General features: G+C 41.7%; 3 protein-coding genes across 3 annotated transcripts; all 3 read left to right on the top strand.

Moving 5' to 3' along the window:
- Nucleotides 1–460: 460 nt before the first annotated feature.
- On the top strand, nucleotides 461–3,235 carry LOC133552597 (protocadherin alpha-8-like). Its single transcript, XM_061899878.1, has one exon. The coding sequence runs from the start codon at nucleotides 461–463 to the stop codon at nucleotides 2,870–2,872; it is 2,412 nt and encodes an 803-aa protein (XP_061755862.1). The 3' UTR covers nucleotides 2,873–3,235.
- Nucleotides 3,236–4,865: 1,630 nt separating this feature from the next.
- Nucleotides 4,866–7,467, top strand: LOC133552596 (protocadherin alpha-8-like). Its single transcript, XM_061899877.1, has one exon. It carries the CDS (start codon nucleotides 4,997–4,999, stop codon nucleotides 7,373–7,375), a length of 2,379 nt encoding a protein of 792 aa, XP_061755861.1. The 5' UTR covers nucleotides 4,866–4,996; the 3' UTR covers nucleotides 7,376–7,467.
- A 3,981-nt stretch (nucleotides 7,468–11,448) lies between these two features.
- On the top strand, nucleotides 11,449–14,688 carry LOC133552589 (putative protocadherin beta-18). Its single transcript, XM_061899870.1, has one exon. It carries the CDS (start codon nucleotides 11,629–11,631, stop codon nucleotides 14,149–14,151), a length of 2,523 nt encoding a protein of 840 aa, XP_061755854.1. The 5' UTR covers nucleotides 11,449–11,628; the 3' UTR covers nucleotides 14,152–14,688.
- The last annotated feature ends 4,021 nt before the right edge of the window (nucleotides 14,689–18,709 follow it).

The raw sequence follows: 18,709 nt of genomic DNA, 5'->3' as shown, positions 1-18,709 counted from the left end.
AAATATTTAAAATATGTTCTAATAATGGTTACACATTTTTTCAGCAAGTTTTTAATTGCACTAAGACCAAAGTTTAGTGATGATTACTGATTGTAACACTATATAATTAATGTAAATTAAAAACGTCATCATTTATGCAGCAAAAACGTTTGGACTTGCTGTATGAGAGAGAACATTTACTTTATATTTTTTAAAGCCTGTGTCAATAAATGAATAAATACAGTAAGGTCGTGCTGTGATGATGTTGTAATATTTGCAGCCTGGTGGTGTCGCTATAACATCAGAGGACATAAGTGATGATGTTCCTCCCACATCCTTTGTTTGGTGCATCATTTGTAGAAGGCAAGAGAACCGGGAGGACCGTGCGTGTTTTACGCAAATATTTACAGCGTTTGGAACGAGGAGGGATATAATTCACAAGAAGAGGAATATTGGATTTTTAAGATTTTGTTTCAGAAGGATGGGGAGTGGAAAATGCTGCCGTTGGTGTTTTTTTGTTTTGTGTCTGCTTTTGTATTTGGGAGGAAGAACCTCGGCTGAGTTGCGCTACTCGATTCCAGAGGAGGTGAAAGAAGGAACTGTGGTCGGGAATGTGGCCAAGGATCTAGGTCTGGACAAATCCTCTCTGGTGGACCGACAGTTCCGTGTGGTGTCTGGATCGAAGGAGGCCTTCTTTCACGTCAGGCCGGAAAGTGGTGCGTTAGAGGTCCGTAGGAAAATCGACAGAGAGGCGCTTTGTGGGGGCAGCGGAGCTTGCGTCATGGAGCTGAAAATTCTGGTTGAAAATCCGCTAGAAATGCATCACGTTGTAGTGGAAATTACTGATGGGAACGATCACTCCCCGATATTTTCTGATAAAGAGCAAGTTATTGAAATAGCTGAGCATTCTTCTATTGGCACAAGATTCGAGTTGCACGCTGCAAGTGATCCAGATGCCGGAATTAACTCAGTGCGCACATATACATTGACGTCTAATGAGCACTTTGATTTAGAGATAAGTCAAAATGATGAAGAGAAAATACCATTCTTAGTGTTAAAAAAATATTTAGACAGAGAACAAAATCAAAATCATTCATTAGTTGTCACTGCAGTTGATGGAGGGAAACCACAAAGATCAGGAATACTTAATGTAACAATTATTGTTCTTGATAGTAATGATAACCGTCCAGTCTTTAGTCAAGAAACTTACATGGTTGAAATAAAAGAAAATACTCCAGTTGGAACAAATATTGTACAAGTTAATGCAACCGATCCAGATGAAGGGATTAATGGAGAAATACGATACAGCCTTGGCAAAATTGTGAATAAAGCGTATGATGTATTTGAACTAGACAAATTAAGTGGACTCATAAAACTGAAAGGAGCTTTAGATTTTGAGGATTCAGAGATTTATAAACTTGAAATACATGCATCTGATAAAGGACATCCTCCTTTAACAGGCAGGTGTCGAGTCGTAATTAAAATTAAAGACGTCAATGATAATCCTCCAGAAATAGAAGTGACATCACTGTCAAATAAAGTGTCTGAAGACTCCAAACCTGGAACAGTAATTTCCCTCATTAGTGTCACGGATAAAGATTCCGGAATAAATGGCAAAATTATTTCCCAAATCACAAATGATGTCCCTTTTGAGTTAAAACCTTCATACAAGGAGAACATCTACTCGGTGGTCACTAAAGGTTATTTAGATAGAGAGGAGGTGTCTGACTATAAAATAACAATAACATCAACGGACTGTGGTGAACCTCCTCTGTCTACTTCTAAAACTCTAGATATTCAGGTATCAGATGTGAATGATAACAGACCACATTTTCACCAGTATCCACTCTATTTTTACTTGTCGGAAAATAATGTCGCTGGACATTCAGTATTCTCAGTTACTGCTACTGACAGTGATGTGGATGAAAATGCAGTTATTTCTTATCATATCATGAGAGCAGAGAAAGACACAGACGTGACAACTTTTTTGAATATAAATTCTGAAAATGGACAAATATCAGCGCTAAAAAGTTTTGACTTTGAGACGCTGAAAAGTTTCCAGTTCCAAGTCGTGGCCACGGACGGTGGAAGTCCTCCACTGAGCAGCAACGTGACAGTGAAGGTGTTCATTCTGGATCAGAACGACAACGCTCCAGTCATCCTGTATCCAGTCAGCTCCAACGGTTCTGCTGAAGGTGTGGAGGAGATTCCCCGCAATATGAAAGCAGGAGACTTGGTGACTAAAGTCCGAGCCTATGATGCTGATATAGGATATAACGGCTGGTTACTGTTTTCACTGCAGCAAGTCACTGCCCACAGTCTCTTTACTTTGGACCGCTATACGGGCCAGATCAGAACACTTCGCTCCTTCACAGAGACGGACGAGGCTGAGCATGGACTGCTCATACTGGTCAAAGACAACGGCAACGTTTCCCTGTCAGCAACAGCTACTGTGACTGTCAAACTTGTGGAGCCCAAAGAGGCTTTTGCAGCTTCTGATGTCAAACGTGCAGCAGCAAAAGTGGAGGAGGAGGACCACAATGTGACTTTTTACCTCATCATCACTTTGGGCTCGGTCTCGCTGCTTTTTGTCATCAGCATCATCGTGCTGATCGCCATGCAGTGCTCCAAATCCACAGAGTACACTTCCAAATATCTCCAAGACGCTAATTATGATGGGACACTGTGTCACAGCATCCAGTACAGATCAGGAGACAAACGCTACATGCTAGTTGGACCCAGAATGAGTATAGGTTCTACTATAGTCCCGGGCAGCCACGCCAACACTCTGGTGCTCCCTGACAGGAGACACACTTCTACTGGGGAGGTAAGAAACACATTTTGTGTAACATCAAAACATATTTCACTCACATTATATTTTGGTGTACCATGATCTTGAATATCAACTTAATTTATATTGCTTTTGTGACCTGAGTATGATATATATCTTGTTTGACTTACTGCTGGTGCATTGCAAACTTTTCCAACATGACGTTGCTTGCAAGACTTTCTTTACTGTACATTTTCATAATGGTTGTTTTAGTCTTGGCAATATTTTGATCCACACACATATTGTTTTCAAACTGCAATAATATATATTTATATATGTATGTACATGCTTTTCTTCTGAATAGTGTCCAAACTGATTAATATATGTAGTATATCACCTAAGTCATTTTCAGATGGGGATGGACATGTTTTATTGCCTGCAGGAATTTTTTGGTATCCAAGAAAACGGTTATCTTCTCATCTAAAATGAAGCTATGTTAATGTTTTAAAATGTTCAAACATTTAAAGGTCAAGCCTATACAGTCACTACTGTCTTGAGTTCTGAATAATATCAGTTCGGTATTTGTGCCTAATGTGTGCTTCATATAACTTATCAGAAACATGGTTTGTACAAAAACTGAACTGAGTAGTGGACATTTATTGACTGCTCTATACAGTATATATGGTGCATGGCCTCACCATTTTTTGTGGATGATAATATTCATGGCAGTTTTCTTTATTAATGTGGTGGATATAGTTGGACCCTGCAGGGGATTTTTCTACCCATAAAGTAATTGTATAATAGTTTTAATAGTCCAGGGCAGCAGTGCCAATATGTTGGTGCTCTCTGAAAGGAGACACATGTCTTCTGGAGGTTTAAATTACATAAAATATTGTATTGTATACATTTTCAAGATAGATACTGTACTTACTAATTTGGTTCTGGCGTTGCATTAATAATTATGTACAACATGTTGTGATCCGATGGTCGGATCATCACCGTATTGTTATTTTTGTTCCATTTTTATATCACTCTGTGGTTTGACACACTTAGTTCCTGTTTTGTTCGTTTCCATGGTCACTCATTAGTTTCAGCTGCTACTCTCTTTTCCAGCACACCTGTCCTTACTAATCACCACCCATTTATAAGCCAGCGTTTTCTGTTCACCGATTGTCGGATCTTAGTTTGTTCACATACATCTGTTTATGACTTGTCGCTCACTCTCGTTTTCGCTAGCTCTCATGCTAAGCTTTATTTTATTCCTAGCTCTCACGCTAAGCCTTATTTTATTCCTAGCTTTCACGCTAGTTGTTTTGTGTTTCCTTTTGTGTGCCTTTGTGCTTCGGTTTGTTTGTCCTAGCTTTCCATGCTAGCGCTTTTATTTGCCTTTTCTATTTGTATCAGTGTTTTTGTTCGTAGCTCCTTTTGTCTAATAAATCCCTTAGTTCTTACCTTTTTGCTGAGTTCTTGCTGACACATCCACGGAGGACCGAATCCGGCATTACAATGCCACACAAGCGTCACACAACACAACGTATCGCCATTATTGTTGTGGTGTTCTATTTGGTGAAATCTACAGTTTAAGGGTGACTCCATTTTTGTAATGATTTTTAATTAATATTGCTAATTGCTAATATTAACATCATTAGTTATAGTGTATAATTATTTGTATTATAAGTACATCGGATAAAAGGAAGAAAATGGTGGTATATGTTATTTAAACACAATTAAGTTAATTAATCGTTCCCCAAAAGAGAAAAAGGAAATATGCATTTATTATTTAAATATTTAAAACATGTTATAATAATGGTTACGCATTTTTTCAGCAAGTTTTTAATTGCACTAAGACCAAAGTTTAGTGATGATTACTGATTGTAACACTATATAATTAATCTAAATTAAAAACGTCATCATTTATGCAGCAAAAACGTTTGGACTTGCTGTATGAGAGAGAACATTTACTTTATATTTTTTAAAGCCTGTGGCAATAAATGAATAAATACAGTAAGGTCGTGCTTTGTTGAGGTTGTAATATTTGCACCCTGGTGGTGTCGCTATAACATCAGAGGACAGAAGTGATGATGTTCCTCCCACATCCTTTGTTTGGTGCATCATTTGTAGAAGGCAAGAGAACCGGGAGGACCGTGCGTGTTTTACGCAAATATTTACAGCGTTTGGAACGAGGAGGGATATAATTCACAAGAGAAGGAATATTGGATTTTTTTTTTTAGATTTTGTTTCAGAAGGATGGGGAGTGGAAAATGCTGCCGCTGGTGTTTTTTTGTTTTGTGTCTGCTTTTGTATTTGGGAGGAAGAACCTCGGCTGAGTTGCGCTACTCGATTCCAGAGGAGGTGAAAGAAGGAACTGTGGTCGGGAATGTGGCCAAGGATCTAGGTCTGGACAAATCCTCTCTGGTGGACCGACAGTTCCGTGTGGTGTCTGGATCGAAGGAGGCCTTCTTTCACGTCAGGCCGGAAAGTGGTGCGTTAGAGGTCCGTAGGAAAATCGACAGAGAGGCGCTTTGTGGGGGCAGCGGAGCTTGCGTCATGGAGCTGAAAATTCTGGTTGAAAATCCGCTAGAAATGCATCACGTTGTAGTGGAAATTACTGATGTGAACGATCACTCCCCGATATTTTCTGACAAAGAGCAAGTTATAGAAATAGCTGAGCATTCTTCTCCTGGCACAAGATTCCAGCTGCACGCTGCAAGTGATCCAGATGCCGGAATTAACTCAGTGCGCACATATACATTGACGTCTAATGAGCACTTTGATTTAGATATAAGTCAAAATGATGAAGAGAAAATACCAATGTTAGTGTTAAAAAAATATTTAGATAGAGAACAAAATAAAAAGCTCTTATTATTTGTTACTGCAGTTGATGGAGGGAAACCACAAAGATCAGACACTCTAAATGTAACAATTATTGTTCTTGATATTAATGATAACCGTCCATTATTTAGTCAAGATACTTATAGTGTTGAAATAAAAGAAAATACTCCAGTTGGAACAAATATTATACGCATTAATGCAACAGATCCAGATGAAGGGATTAATGGAGAAATACAATACAGCCTTGACAAAACTATAAATAAAGTTTATGATCTATTTGAATTAAACATGTTAAGTGGAATCATCAAGCTGAAAGGAGCTTTAGATTTTGAGGATTTAGAAACGTATAAACTTGACATTTTGGCATCTGATAACGGACATCCTCCTTTAACAGGCAGGTGTCGAGTCATAATTAAAATTAAAGACGTCAATGATAATCCTCCAGAAATAGAAGTGACATCACTGTCAAATAAAGTGTCTGAAGACTCCAAACCTGGAACAGTTATTTCCCTCATTAGTGTCACGGATAAAGATTCCGGAGTGAATGGCAAAATTATTTCACGGATCACTAATGATGTCCCTTTTGAGTTAAAACCTTCATACAAGGAGAACATCTACTCGGTTGTCACTAAAGGTTATTTAGATAGAGAGGAGGTGTCTGACTATAAAATAACAATAACATCAACGGACTGTGGTGAACCTCCTCTGTCTACTTCTAAAACTTTAGATATTCAGGTATCAGATGTGAATGATAACAGACCACATTTCCAACAGAATCCATTCTTTTTTTACTTGTCGGAAAATAATGTCGCTGGACATTCAGTATTCTCAGTTACTGCTACTGACAGTGATGTGGATGACAATGCAGTTATTTCTTATCATATCATGAGAGCAGAGAAAGACACAGACGTGACAACTTTTTTGAATATAAATTCTGAAAATGGACAAATATCAGCTCTAAAAAGTTTTGACTTTGAGACGCTGAAAAGTTTCCAGTTCCAAGTGGTGGCCACGGACGGTGGAAGTCCTCCACTGAGCAGCAACGTGACAGTGAAGGTGTTCATTCTGGATCAGAACGACAACGCTCCAGTCATCCTGTATCCAGTCAGCTCCAACGGTTCTGCTGAAGGTGTGGAGGAGATTCCCCGCAATATGAAAGCAGGAGACTTGGTGACTAAAGTCCGAGCCTATGATGCTGATATAGGATATAACGGCTGGTTACTGTTTTCACTGCAGCAAGTCACTGCCCACAGTCTCTTTACTTTGGACCGCTATACGGGCCAGATCAGAACACTTCGCTCCTTCACAGAGACGGACGAGGCTGAGCATGGACTGCTCATACTGGTCAAAGACAACGGCAACGTTTCCCTGTCAGCAACAGCTACTGTGACTGTCAAACTTGTGGAGCCCAAAGAGGCTTTTGCAGCTTCTGATGTCAAACGTGCAGCAGCAAAAGTGGAGGAGGAGGACCACAATGTAACTTTTTACCTCATCATCACTTTGGGCTCGGTCTCGCTGCTTTTTGTCATCAGCATCATCGTGCTGATCGCCATGCAGTGCTCCAAATCCACAGAGTACACTTCCAAATATCTCCAAGACGCTAATTATGATGGGACACTGTGTCACAGCATCCAGTACAGATCAGGAGACAAACGCTACATGCTAGTTGGACCCAGAATGAGTATAGGTTCTACTATAGTCCCGGGCAGCCACGCCAACACTCTGGTGCTCCCTGACAGGAGACACACTTCTTCTGGGGAGGTAAGACAGACATTTATATCCTGTCATGTTTGATTATGTGTAGCCTGCTTGACTCAACTATGTTATGGATTCATATTTTCAAATGAAACGTGCAGAAAGTAAGCTCACTGAAAACAGTGGATTGTAGCAGCATGTCAGTTGTCTCTGAGTGTGTCGCGAAGCGAATTATATTTATATAGCGCTTTTCTCTAGTGACTCAAAGTGCTTTACATAATGAAACCCAATATCTAAGTTACATTTAAACCAGTGTGGGTGGCACTGGGAGCAGGTGGGTAAAGTGTCTTGCCCAAGGACACAATGGCAGTGACTAGGATGGCGGAAGTGCGAATCGAACCTGCAACCCCCGAGTTGCTGGCACGGCCACGCTACCAACCGAGCTATGCCGCCCCAATGTACTAAGTTGAATATTGCACACTGGATGACAGTTTGTTGAAAGCATTTGTGACCTATCCATCCGTCCATCCATCCATTTCCTACCGCTTATTACCTTCTGGGTTGTGTGGGGTGCTAGAGCCTATCTCAGCTCGAATTGAGGGGACGGCCTTGTACACCCTGGACAAGTCGCCACCTCATCACAGGGCCAACACAGATAGACAGACAACATTCACACTCACATTCACACACTAGGGACCATTTAGTGTTGCTAATCAACCTATCTACAGAAATCCATCCATCCATCCATTTTGTACCGCGTATCCCCTTCTGGGTCGCGGCGGGTGCTGGAGCCTCTCTCCGCTACAATCGGGCGGAGGGCGGGGTACACCCTGGACAAGTCGCCACCTCATCACAGGGCCAACACAGATAGACAACATTCACACACACATTCACACACTAGAGACCATTTAGTGTTGCCAATCAACCTATCCCCATATACAGAAATATTACAAACAATTCTACAACAAACCAAGAATTTAGCTACACATATGGTATGGTTTAATTTGAACGGAGATATAATACAAGGTTTTCAAAAATCCATCCATCCATTTTCTACCGCTTGTCGCTTTGGGGCAGCTCGTGATCGTTAATTTTTAACGGTGTTTTTTTTTTTTTTCAATAAGTAGTAGACCGAGTATCTAGTGGTGTAATGGGACATGTGTTAATAATCAGATGTTGGCTGTCCTTTGTCATCGATTCTGTTCATAACTTTTATGGACAGAATTTCTAGGCGCAGTCAAGGCGTTGAGGGGTTCCGGTTTGGTGACCGCAGGATTAGGTCTCTGCTTTTTGCAGACGATGTGGTCCTGATGGCTTCATCTGGCCGGGATCTTCAGCTCTTACTGGATTGGTTCGCAGCCGAGTGTGAAGCGACCGGAATGAAAATCAGCACCTCCAAGTCCGAGTCCATGGTTCTCGCCCGGAAAAGGGTGGAATGCCATCTACGGGTTGGGGAGGAGACCCTGCCCCAAGTGGAGGAGTTCAAGTACCTAGGAGTCTTGTTCACGAGTGAGGGAAGAGTGGATCGTGAGATCGACAGGCGGATCGGTGCGGCGTCTTCAGTAATGCGGACGTTGTACCGATCCGTTGTGGTGAAGAAGGAGCTGAACCGGAAGGCAAAGCTCTCAATTTACCGCTCGATCTACGTTCCCATCCTCACCTATGGTCATGAGCTTTGGGTCATGACCGAAAGGATAAGATCACGGGTACAAGCGGCCGAAATTAGTTTCCTCCGCCGTGTGTCGGGTCTCTCCCTTAGAGATAGGGTGAGAAGCTCTGTCATCCGGGAGGAACTCAAAGTAAAGCTGCTGCTCCTTCACATGGAGAGGAGCCAGATGAGGTGGTTCGGGCATCTGGTCAGGATGCCACCCGAACGCCTCCCTAGGGAGGTGTTTAGGGCACGTCCAACCGGTAGGAGGCCACGGGGAAGACCCAGGACACGTTGGGAAGACTATGTCTAATTGCTCACCCCTGCTCTATTAGTCTTATCCAAAAAATAAAGTTAAAGAACGAATATACTTAACTTGCATACACCAGAGCCGCATTATTATTTATAATTATTAAGGCTCGTATATTTTTGGTTTGTCTGTGACACCATGCTGCAAGATGTATCAACAAATGTTTATAATTTGTTTTTCGATCCCTATGCCCTCAAATGGGGGTACACGTACCCCTGGGGGTACTTGAAAGGATGCCAACGGGTACGTTAGATTTTTTAGAAATATTCTAAAAATAGCAACAATTCAAAATATCCTTTATAAATATATTTATTGAAAAATACTTCAACAAAATATGAATGTAAGTTCATAAACTGTGAAAAGAAATGCAACAATGCAATATTCAGTGTTGACAGCTAGATTTTTTGTGGACATGTTCCATAAATATTGATGTTAAAGATTTCCTTTTTTGTGAAGAAATGTTTAGAATGACGTTGATGAATCCAGATGGATCTCTATTACAATCCCCAAAGATTGATTGTTTGATACTTTTATTAGTAGATTGCACAGTTCAGTACATATTCCCTACAATTGACCACTAAATGGTAACACCCCAATACGTTTTTCAACTTGTTTAAGTCGGGGTCCACGTTAATCAATTCATGGTACAAATATATACTATCTGCATAATACAGTCATCACACAAGTTAATCATCATAGTATGTACATTGAATTATTTACATTATTTACAATCCAGGGGGTAGGTCTTGTTTAGTAGGACATGTACAAGACTTTTTATCACCTTCGTCTTTTAGTAAAGGTTAAACCATTTTTATCTTTTAACCTTTTTGAACAAGTGGTGTATGCTTTTATTTCAAGTGGCCTGGACTACTGCAATGCACTTTATGCTGGCATTAGCCAAAAAGCTCTCTCCCGGTTGCAGTTAGTCCAGAACGCGGCAGCAGGACTTTTAACAGGGACCAGGAAACGCCAGCATATAACCCCAATTCTTCAGAGTTTGCACTGGCTCTCTGTTCATTTTAGAATTGATTTTAAAACATTGCTGTTTGTTTTTAAATCTTTACATGGACTGGCACCTCAATATATCTCGGACCTCATCCAAATTTACATTCCTGCGCGCGCTCTGAGGTCCGAGAGCCAGTTCCAGCTCGTGGTGCCCAAGACCAGACTTAAGACCAGGGGAGACAGGGCCTTCTCTGTGGTCGGCCCTAAGCTCTGGAACACTCTGCCGCTCCATGTTCAAACTGCTTCCACAGTGGAGTGTTTTAAGTCTCGTCTTAAGACCCACTTTTATTCTTTGGCTTTTAACACTACGTGAGTTGTGTGGTCCTCTGTGTTTTTTATACACTTTGATTTCTATTTTACTGTTTTAATTGATTTTACCCTTTAAAATAGTTTTTAATTATATTTGTTTTTAAATTGTTTTTATTGGTTTTATATTTTTTTATTTTTGGTTTTTATTCAGTCATTGGTGGAGCATAATATATATATATATATATATATATATACTTTTTTTATTTTTTATTTATTTATGTATTTATTTATTTTTTTACAATTGTTTTTAACATGGCTGTGCAGCACTTTGGAAACGTTATTGTTGTTTAAATGTGCTATATAAATAAAGTGGATTGGATTGGATTACACTGTTTCAATGTCCACAATTCTCTGTTGATGCAATTGTTGATGACTGAAGTTCTGATATCAACCAACGATCCTCATCCCATTCCAAGATTGTAAATAATGTAAATAATTTAATGTATATACTATGATGATTAACTTGTGTGATGACTGTATTATGCTGATAGTATATATTTGAGGGCACTTTTACTTGATGATTACTTCTATGTGTAGAAATCTTTATTTATAAATGAATCAATCAATCAATCAATCAATGTGTTTATTTTTCAACAAGTTTTTAGTCATTTTTAAATCTTTTTTTCCAAATAGTTCAAGAAGGACCAATACAAAATGAGCAATATGTATACAATTTAATAAATCAGAAACTGATGACATAGTGCTGTATTTTACTTCTTTATCTCTTTTTTCAACCAAAAATGCTTTGCTCTGATTAGGGGGTACTTGAAATTAAAAAAAAAAATCTTTACAGGCGGTATATTACTGAAAAAAGATTGAGAACCACTGCACTAGGCTATGAATTTATCTATACTGTTTACAAGAGGTATTGCGTAATGGTGCATAATGCATTCCATGGCGCACTTTTAAGCGTGTATTTCCATAAAATGTAAATGCTGGACACAATTTAGAGGCGTACTTCCGAGAGGCAATCACTTGGTGTCAGTGTGTGAGCGTGAATGTGTTCCAAACCACGCTCTCCGATCCTCCCCTTTGTGAGGAGGATTTTACACAATAGTGCCAGATGCGTTCTGGACGTGCATGCATTCAGTCTATGAGCAGTGTGAGGACGAACACATATTGTTCCGGAATAATCTTTATTTTTTTCAAAGTGATATATATTTTTTATATATATCTGGGTGGCTTTGTCGTTGTTCCATCACGATGAACCCAACAGACTATTCCGGAGGACAATGGCGACTTATTCCTTTCTTTGTTGCATTATTTTTGCCGTGGAGCAGAGTCGGCGCACAGATCAGATATTCCATCGCCGAAGAGGTGAAAGAAGGAACTGTGGTGGGGAACATAGCCAAGGATTTGGGATTAGAGAAATCCACACTGAAAGAGAGAGGGTACCGCATCGCGGAAAGCGCCACGGAGCCGTTCTTTCGCGTGAATCAAGACGACGGCCTGCTGTGCGTCAAGCGCGTCATAGACCGGGAGAAGGTGTGCGAACGGAGCAGCGTGTGCGTTTTTCAGCTCAAAACGCTGCTGGAAAACCCGCTGGAGATCCACTACGTGAGCGTGGAGGTGCTGGACGTGAACGACAACCCGCCCAAGTTCTCTAGCAACACGTCACGTCTGAACATATCCGAGTCCGCCTTGCCCGGTCTGCGCCTGCAGCTGCCGGCTGCGCACGACCCGGACGTGGGCCCCTTTTCAGTCCAGGAGTATAAACTCAGTGCTAATGAGCATTTTCGTTTGGAAGTGAAAGATCGAGGGAAGGATGGTAAAATACCGATATTAGTTTTGCTGAAGTCGCTGGACAGGGAAACAAAGAGCCAGCACAAGCTGCGCATTTCAGCTATTGATGGAGGGAAACCAAGTAGGTCCGGGACTGCTGAAATTTCAGTGCATGTTTTAGACGTTAATGATAACATGCCAGTTTTCACTGAAGACACGTATTCTGTATTTTTGAATGAAAATGCCCCGATTGGCACAACCGTTATAAAAGTGAACGCCACTGATTTAGATGAGGGCTCCAACGGCGAAATTATCTATACATTAGGTAATGTAAATAGCAGAATACATGACTTATTTAGCGTGAATCCCCTTACAGGTGTAATCACCGTGAAAGATCGTATTGATTTTGAAATAGAAGAAAGCTACGAGATTGACATACAAGCATCTGATAAAGGAACTGCACCTTTCAGAACAGATAAAAGTGTCATGGTAAAAATAGTTGATTTGAATGACAACACTCCACAGATAGAGGTGACATCATTTTCCAGAGCCGTAGCAGAAGATGCACGAGTGGGGACCACTGTGGCGTTAATCAGTGTTCTCGATAAAGACTCCGGTCAGAATGGAAAGGTCATTTGTTCACTCAGTGCGAATGTTCCCTTCATGTTATCACCGTCAACACAGGATAATATGTACTCTGTAGTCACAAACTCGCTACTGGATAGAGAAAAGCAATCCACGTACGAGGTTATTGTTGTTGCGAGAGATGCGGGCGTACCACCCCTGTCATCTGAAAAAAGCATAACTGTTTTTGTGTCGGATGTAAATGACAACAGTCCAGAGTTTTCATCCCGGCCTTACACCTTTTATGTAACGGAGAACAACCCCCCAGGCCAATCTGTGTTTTCTGTCAAGGCATTTGACCACGATGAAGGTGATAATGCCCACGTTCTATATACTATAGTACGAGACGGACAGGAAAAAGAGCATCTCTATTTACACAGTCTGAATATCAATTCAGACAATGGAGACATTTCAGCGCTAAAAAGTTTTGACTTTGAGACGCTGAAAAGTTTCCAGTTCCAAGTCGTGGCCACGGACGGTGGAAGTCCTCCACTGAGCAGCAACGTGACAGTGAAGGTGTTCATTCTGGATCAGAACGACAACGCTCCAGTCATCCTGTATCCAGTCAGCTCCAACGGTTCTGCTGAAGGTGTGGAGGAGATTCCCCGCAATATGAAAGCAGGAGACTTGGTGACTAAAGTCCGAGCCTATGATGCTGATATAGGATATAACGGCTGGTTACTGTTTTCACTGCAGCAAGTCACTGCCCACAGTCTCTTTACTTTGGACCGCTATACGGGCCAGATCAGAACACTTCGCTCCTTCACAGAGACGGACGAGGCTGAGCATGGACTGCTCATACTGGTCAAAGACAACGGCAACGTTTCCCTGTCAGCAACAGCTACTGTGACTGTCAAACTTGTGGAGCACAAAGAGGCTTTTGCAGCTTCTGATGTCAAACGTGCAGCAGCAAAAGTGGAGGAGGAGGACCACAATGTGACATTTTACCTCATCATCACTTTGGGCTCGGTCTCGCTGCTTTTTGTCATCAGCATCATCGTGCTGATCGCCATGCAGTGCTCCAAATCCACAGAGTACACTTCCAAATATCTCCAAGACGCTAATTATGATGGGACACTGTGTCACAGCATCCAGTACAGATCAGGAGACAAACGCTACATGCTAGTTGGACCCAGAATGAGTATAGGTTCTACTATAGTCCCGGGCAGCCACGCCAACACTCTGGTGCTCCCTGACAGGAGACACACTTCTACTGGGGAGGTAAGACATGAACATTTTGCTCATTTGCATATGTAGTCTGGTCTATTGAATGGTTTAAATGTTGGTTATCAGACACAGCAACATACTCACTTCATACACTTTTGGGGGCTTTATGTTGGTGATGTATGCCTTTAAAGTGAGTTTTGGTTTATAGTCTATTTTCTTTTGCACACGTACAGTAATCATCGTGTAGGGCCTTGTTACTTTCCTTTAGACCCCCTGTGCATAAAACTGCAGTATTTCAACACATAATAACGTCACTTGATCTTCATATTGTTTTCTTCATGTATTGCACTACTATGTATTTAAACTTATACATGAACTTTGGGGGCAGCACGGTGGTACAGGGGTTAGTGCATCTGCCTCACAATACAAAGGTCCTGAGTACTCCTGGGTTCAATCCCGGGCTCGGGATCTTTCTGTGTTCTCCCTGTGACTGCGTGTTTTCCCTCCGGGTACTCCGGCTTCCTCCCACCTCCAAAAACATACATGAGGTGGCGACTTGTCCAGGGTGTACACCGCCTTCCGCCCGATTGTAGCTGAGCTAGGCGCCAGCGCCCCCCGCGACCCCAAAAAGGGAATAAGCGGTAGAAAATGGATGGATGGATGTATTGCACTACTATGTATTTAAACTTATACATGAACTTTGGGGGCAGCACGGTGGTACAGGGGTTAGTGCATCTGCCTCACAATAAAAAGGTCCTGAGTACTCCTGGGTTCAATCCCGGGCTCGGGATCTTTCTGTGTTCTCCCCGTGACTGCGAGGGTTCCCTCCGGGTACTCCGGCTTCCTCCCACCTCCAAAAACATACATGAGGTGGCGACTTGTCCAGGGTGTACCCCGCCTTCCGCCCAAATGCAGCTGAGTTAGGCAACAGTGACCCAAAAAGGGACAAGCAGTAGAAAATGGATGGATGGATGGTGAACTTGGGTGATACCTGTGGTTAGAGTGTCCGCCCTGAGATTGGTAGGTCGTGAGGCATACCTAAGACTATACATCCATCCATCCATCCATCTTCTTCCGCTTATCCGAGGTCGGGTCGCGGGGGCAACAGCCTAAGCAGGGAAACCCAGACTTCCCTCTCCCCAGCCACTTTGTCTAGCTCTTCCCGGGGAATCCCGAGGCGTTCCCAGGCCAGCCGGGAGACATAGTCTTCCCAACGTGTCCTGGGTCTTCCCCGTGGCCTCCTACCGGTTGGACGTGCCCTAAACACCTCCCTAGGGAGGCGTTCGGGTGACATCCTGACCAGATGGCCGAACCACCTCATCTGGCTCCTCTCGATGTGAAGGAGCAGCGGCTTTACTTTGAGTTCCTCCCGGATGGCAGAGCTTCTCACCCTATCTCTAAGGGAGAGACCCGCCACACGGCGGAGGAAACTCATTTCGGCCGCTTGTACCCGTGATCTTATCCTTTCGGTCATGACCCAAAGCTCATGACCATAGGTGAGGATGGGAACGTAGATCGACCGGTAAATTGAGAGCTTTGCCTTCAGGCTCAGCTCCTTCTTCACCACAACGGATCGGTACAACGTAAGACTATACAAATGGGACCAATTACCTCCCTGCTTTGCACTCAGCATCAAGGGTTGGAATTGGAGGTTAAATCACCAAAAATTATTCCCAGGCGTGGCCACCTCTGCTGCCCACTGCTCCCCTCACCTCCCAGGGGGTGAACAAGGGGATGCAGAGGACAAATTTCACCACACCTAGTGTGTGTGTGACTATCATCGGTACTTTTACTTTACATCACAAACTATTCCTATTATTCAGTTGTTTTCTTATAGCAAAATGACACCACTTGCCACCGAGTTTTATCAAACTGGATCTCTAGGCACCCTTAACAACGTAAAATTCTCATAGATGAGTCTCCACCCCTCCACCCTAGATCACACCTCAATCCAACCCACTTCTGCAAAGTGGGCTGGCTCAGGGTGGAGGACAGAGTCAAAGAACTTGCACTGAGCCTAGTCTATAAAATCCACTACACCTCCCTGATACCCAAGTACATGTCAAACTACTTCCTTAACGTAAATGACAGCCATAACCACAACACCAGGGGGAGCTCCACAAACCACGTTAAACCCAGATTCCGATCTAACAAAGGTCTTAACTCATTCTCTTTCTATGCCACATCAATGTGGAATGCACTCTCAACAGGTGTAAAAAAGTAAGTGCATCTCTATATTCATTCAAAACCACTCTAAAACAACACCTCCAGGCAACTTCAACACTTTACTAATACCCTCCTCCATTCACATCCCATCTCCCCGGATTGTAAACAACTCAAATGTACTTCTAATGTATATACTTGTTCTTATGCTATGTGAACTCACTATGTTCTCTGCTGGCTGTACATATCCTACACTGTTTCAATGTCCATTTCTCTGTTGATGCAATTGTTGATGACTGAAGTACTGATATCAACCAAAGCTCCTCATCCCACCCCCCGGATTGTAAATAATGTAAATAATTCAATGTACATACTATGATGATTAACTTATGTGATGACTGTATTATGTTGATAGTATATATTTGTACCATGAATTGATTAACGTGGACCCCGACTTAAACAAGTTGAAAAACTTATTGGGGTGTTACCATTTAGTGGTCAATTGTACGGAATATGTACTGTACTGTGCAATCTACTAATAAAAGTATCAATCAATCAAAAAAGAGGGATGACGTCGCTCCAACATGTGTAGGTTTGGTGGCAGTTCAGTGTTGCTGTCCATGGTGCTGAACATGTCTCCTGTTTCCACACATTCTGAAGCAAAACAGGCTACAGTTTTAGACTTGTATTAACTTACTGTAATTGTAGGAGCCTAAATACTGTTTAAGTTGATTTACATTTTATGGAAGGTTATTTATGTTTATCCAGCCAAAAGGGGACTATTTACTTTATTTGCATGATAAGAAAATTGGTATATTGAATGCGTAGAGTAATTATATAAAGCTCACTTTTATTGTAATTATTACATTTGTCAAAATGGTTTGATGACGTAACTGTTTTAATTGCATATATGGCAGAAGGATCTGTGTGGCAAGGGGTGGGTTTGGTCGCAAGGTGTTATGGGTAATTGCTGTCAGCTGCAGTGGAAGCGAGCCACACAGTTTTTTGACCTCACTCATACTTATTCTCAAATATACTTTTTCTAACTCGTACTTCAACAAACTCTCTTTATTTTGTCATTCATTTGTTCCCACATCGTGACTGTTTTATGTTTTGAATTATTAAGATCACAGGTAAACCATACAAACCAAGAAGAACGTCTGGAGTTTTGTTTTGTTGTTGCTGCAGCAAGCGGAGTGAATGTGATAGTAGAGGAGCGTCAAGCTAAGGCTACTTAAGGAATCTACAGTAATGTTATATGTATGTACACTAAGTAAATACCTATTTTAGAGATTTTGTTTTTAAATACTTTTTTTTCCACCCTTTACCCCTGGTAACATGTTGACAAGGGATTATGTATGAATCAAAATATCCATCCATCCATTTTCTATAAAAGGTTGATTACGTTAATTCCTTGAATTGCCGCCAAGGCGCTAATCAATTTAAAACCTATTCTCACTCCGGCGTTTACCAAAGGCATGCGAATAATTTAGGCCTGTGCTTATAAATTTGAGTGTGATGTATGGATACCATCATGAAAAGCACATTTGATTAAAAAAAACGTTATTATGGTCTTACCTTTTACTTATAAATTAAGTCCATGCACAGCTCCTTCTGATCAAAAGCATCGATAATTTGTTTATAGAAGTCTTCCTTATCTTTCTTCAGTTTTAAAAGTCTCTCTGTCCCGATGGAGATGTTCCTTTATTACCTCCTGCTTCCATTGAAAGTCCAGTTTAGAAAACTTTTATTTTAGATATGTAATCCTCCAAGTTAAAAGTGCAAGCGAGAGGAAAAAATAAACGATCGCTGCTCACTCTTGCTGCTTGTTGTCACTTCTTCTGCAGCCGAGTAGTCGCAAGAAGGATCACTAGCGCCCTCTACCACCAGGAGGCGGGAGTCATTTAATGACTCATATTTGACACACGCAGCTACGGTATATTAATAAAACATAGCTGCTTACTGTTCTTTTTAGCATATTCAAAAGCTTGGACTTTAAATCCTACTGAATAGCTCTTAATCTTCTTCCCTTTATGCGATTTCAAATGATTTAAATCAACCTCCTCCATTTTGAAAATGATGACAGGTGAAGTGTCACTTGTGACGTGACGAGTTTGACCCGGTGGAAACTCTAGACATGCGCTAATTAAAATAATATTTTGCGAAACGAGTTTGGGACCCGGCGTTAATCCTGAACCGGCGGTAATGCAAAGCATGCGCTAATTATTTTGCGAAACGAGTTTGACCCGGCAGTAATTCTAGGCAGGTGCATACTATATACCCGGCGGCAATTCAATACGGTAGTTTATTACAACTATTTAAACACAAGCATTTCTCAACTTTATCCATTCATCCATCCGTCCTATTCGTACCGCTTATTGCCTTTGGGGTCGCGGGTGGCGCTGGAGCCTATCTTAGCTACAATTGGGCGGAAGGCGGGGTGCACCCCTGGACAAGTGCCGGGCATCAAAATGAAGAAAACAAG

The sequence above is a fragment of the Nerophis ophidion genome, linkage group LG05 (genome assembly GCF_033978795.1).
Source record: "Nerophis ophidion isolate RoL-2023_Sa linkage group LG05, RoL_Noph_v1.0, whole genome shotgun sequence".
In the NCBI taxonomy this organism is placed as follows: Eukaryota; Metazoa; Chordata; class Actinopteri; order Syngnathiformes; family Syngnathidae; genus Nerophis; species Nerophis ophidion.
The sequence above is the reverse complement of the archived record's forward strand: the minus strand, read 5'-3'. Positions and strand labels throughout refer to the sequence as shown.

Coding starts and splice junctions, on each gene's coding strand:
- LOC133552597 (XM_061899878.1), top strand. CDS start 461: ATGGGGAGTGGAAAATGCTGCCGTTGGTGTTTTTTTGTTTTGTGTCTG.
- LOC133552589 (XM_061899870.1), top strand. CDS start 11,629: ATGCATTCAGTCTATGAGCAGTGTGAGGACGAACACATATTGTTCCGG.
- LOC133552596 (XM_061899877.1), top strand. CDS start 4,997: ATGGGGAGTGGAAAATGCTGCCGCTGGTGTTTTTTTGTTTTGTGTCTG.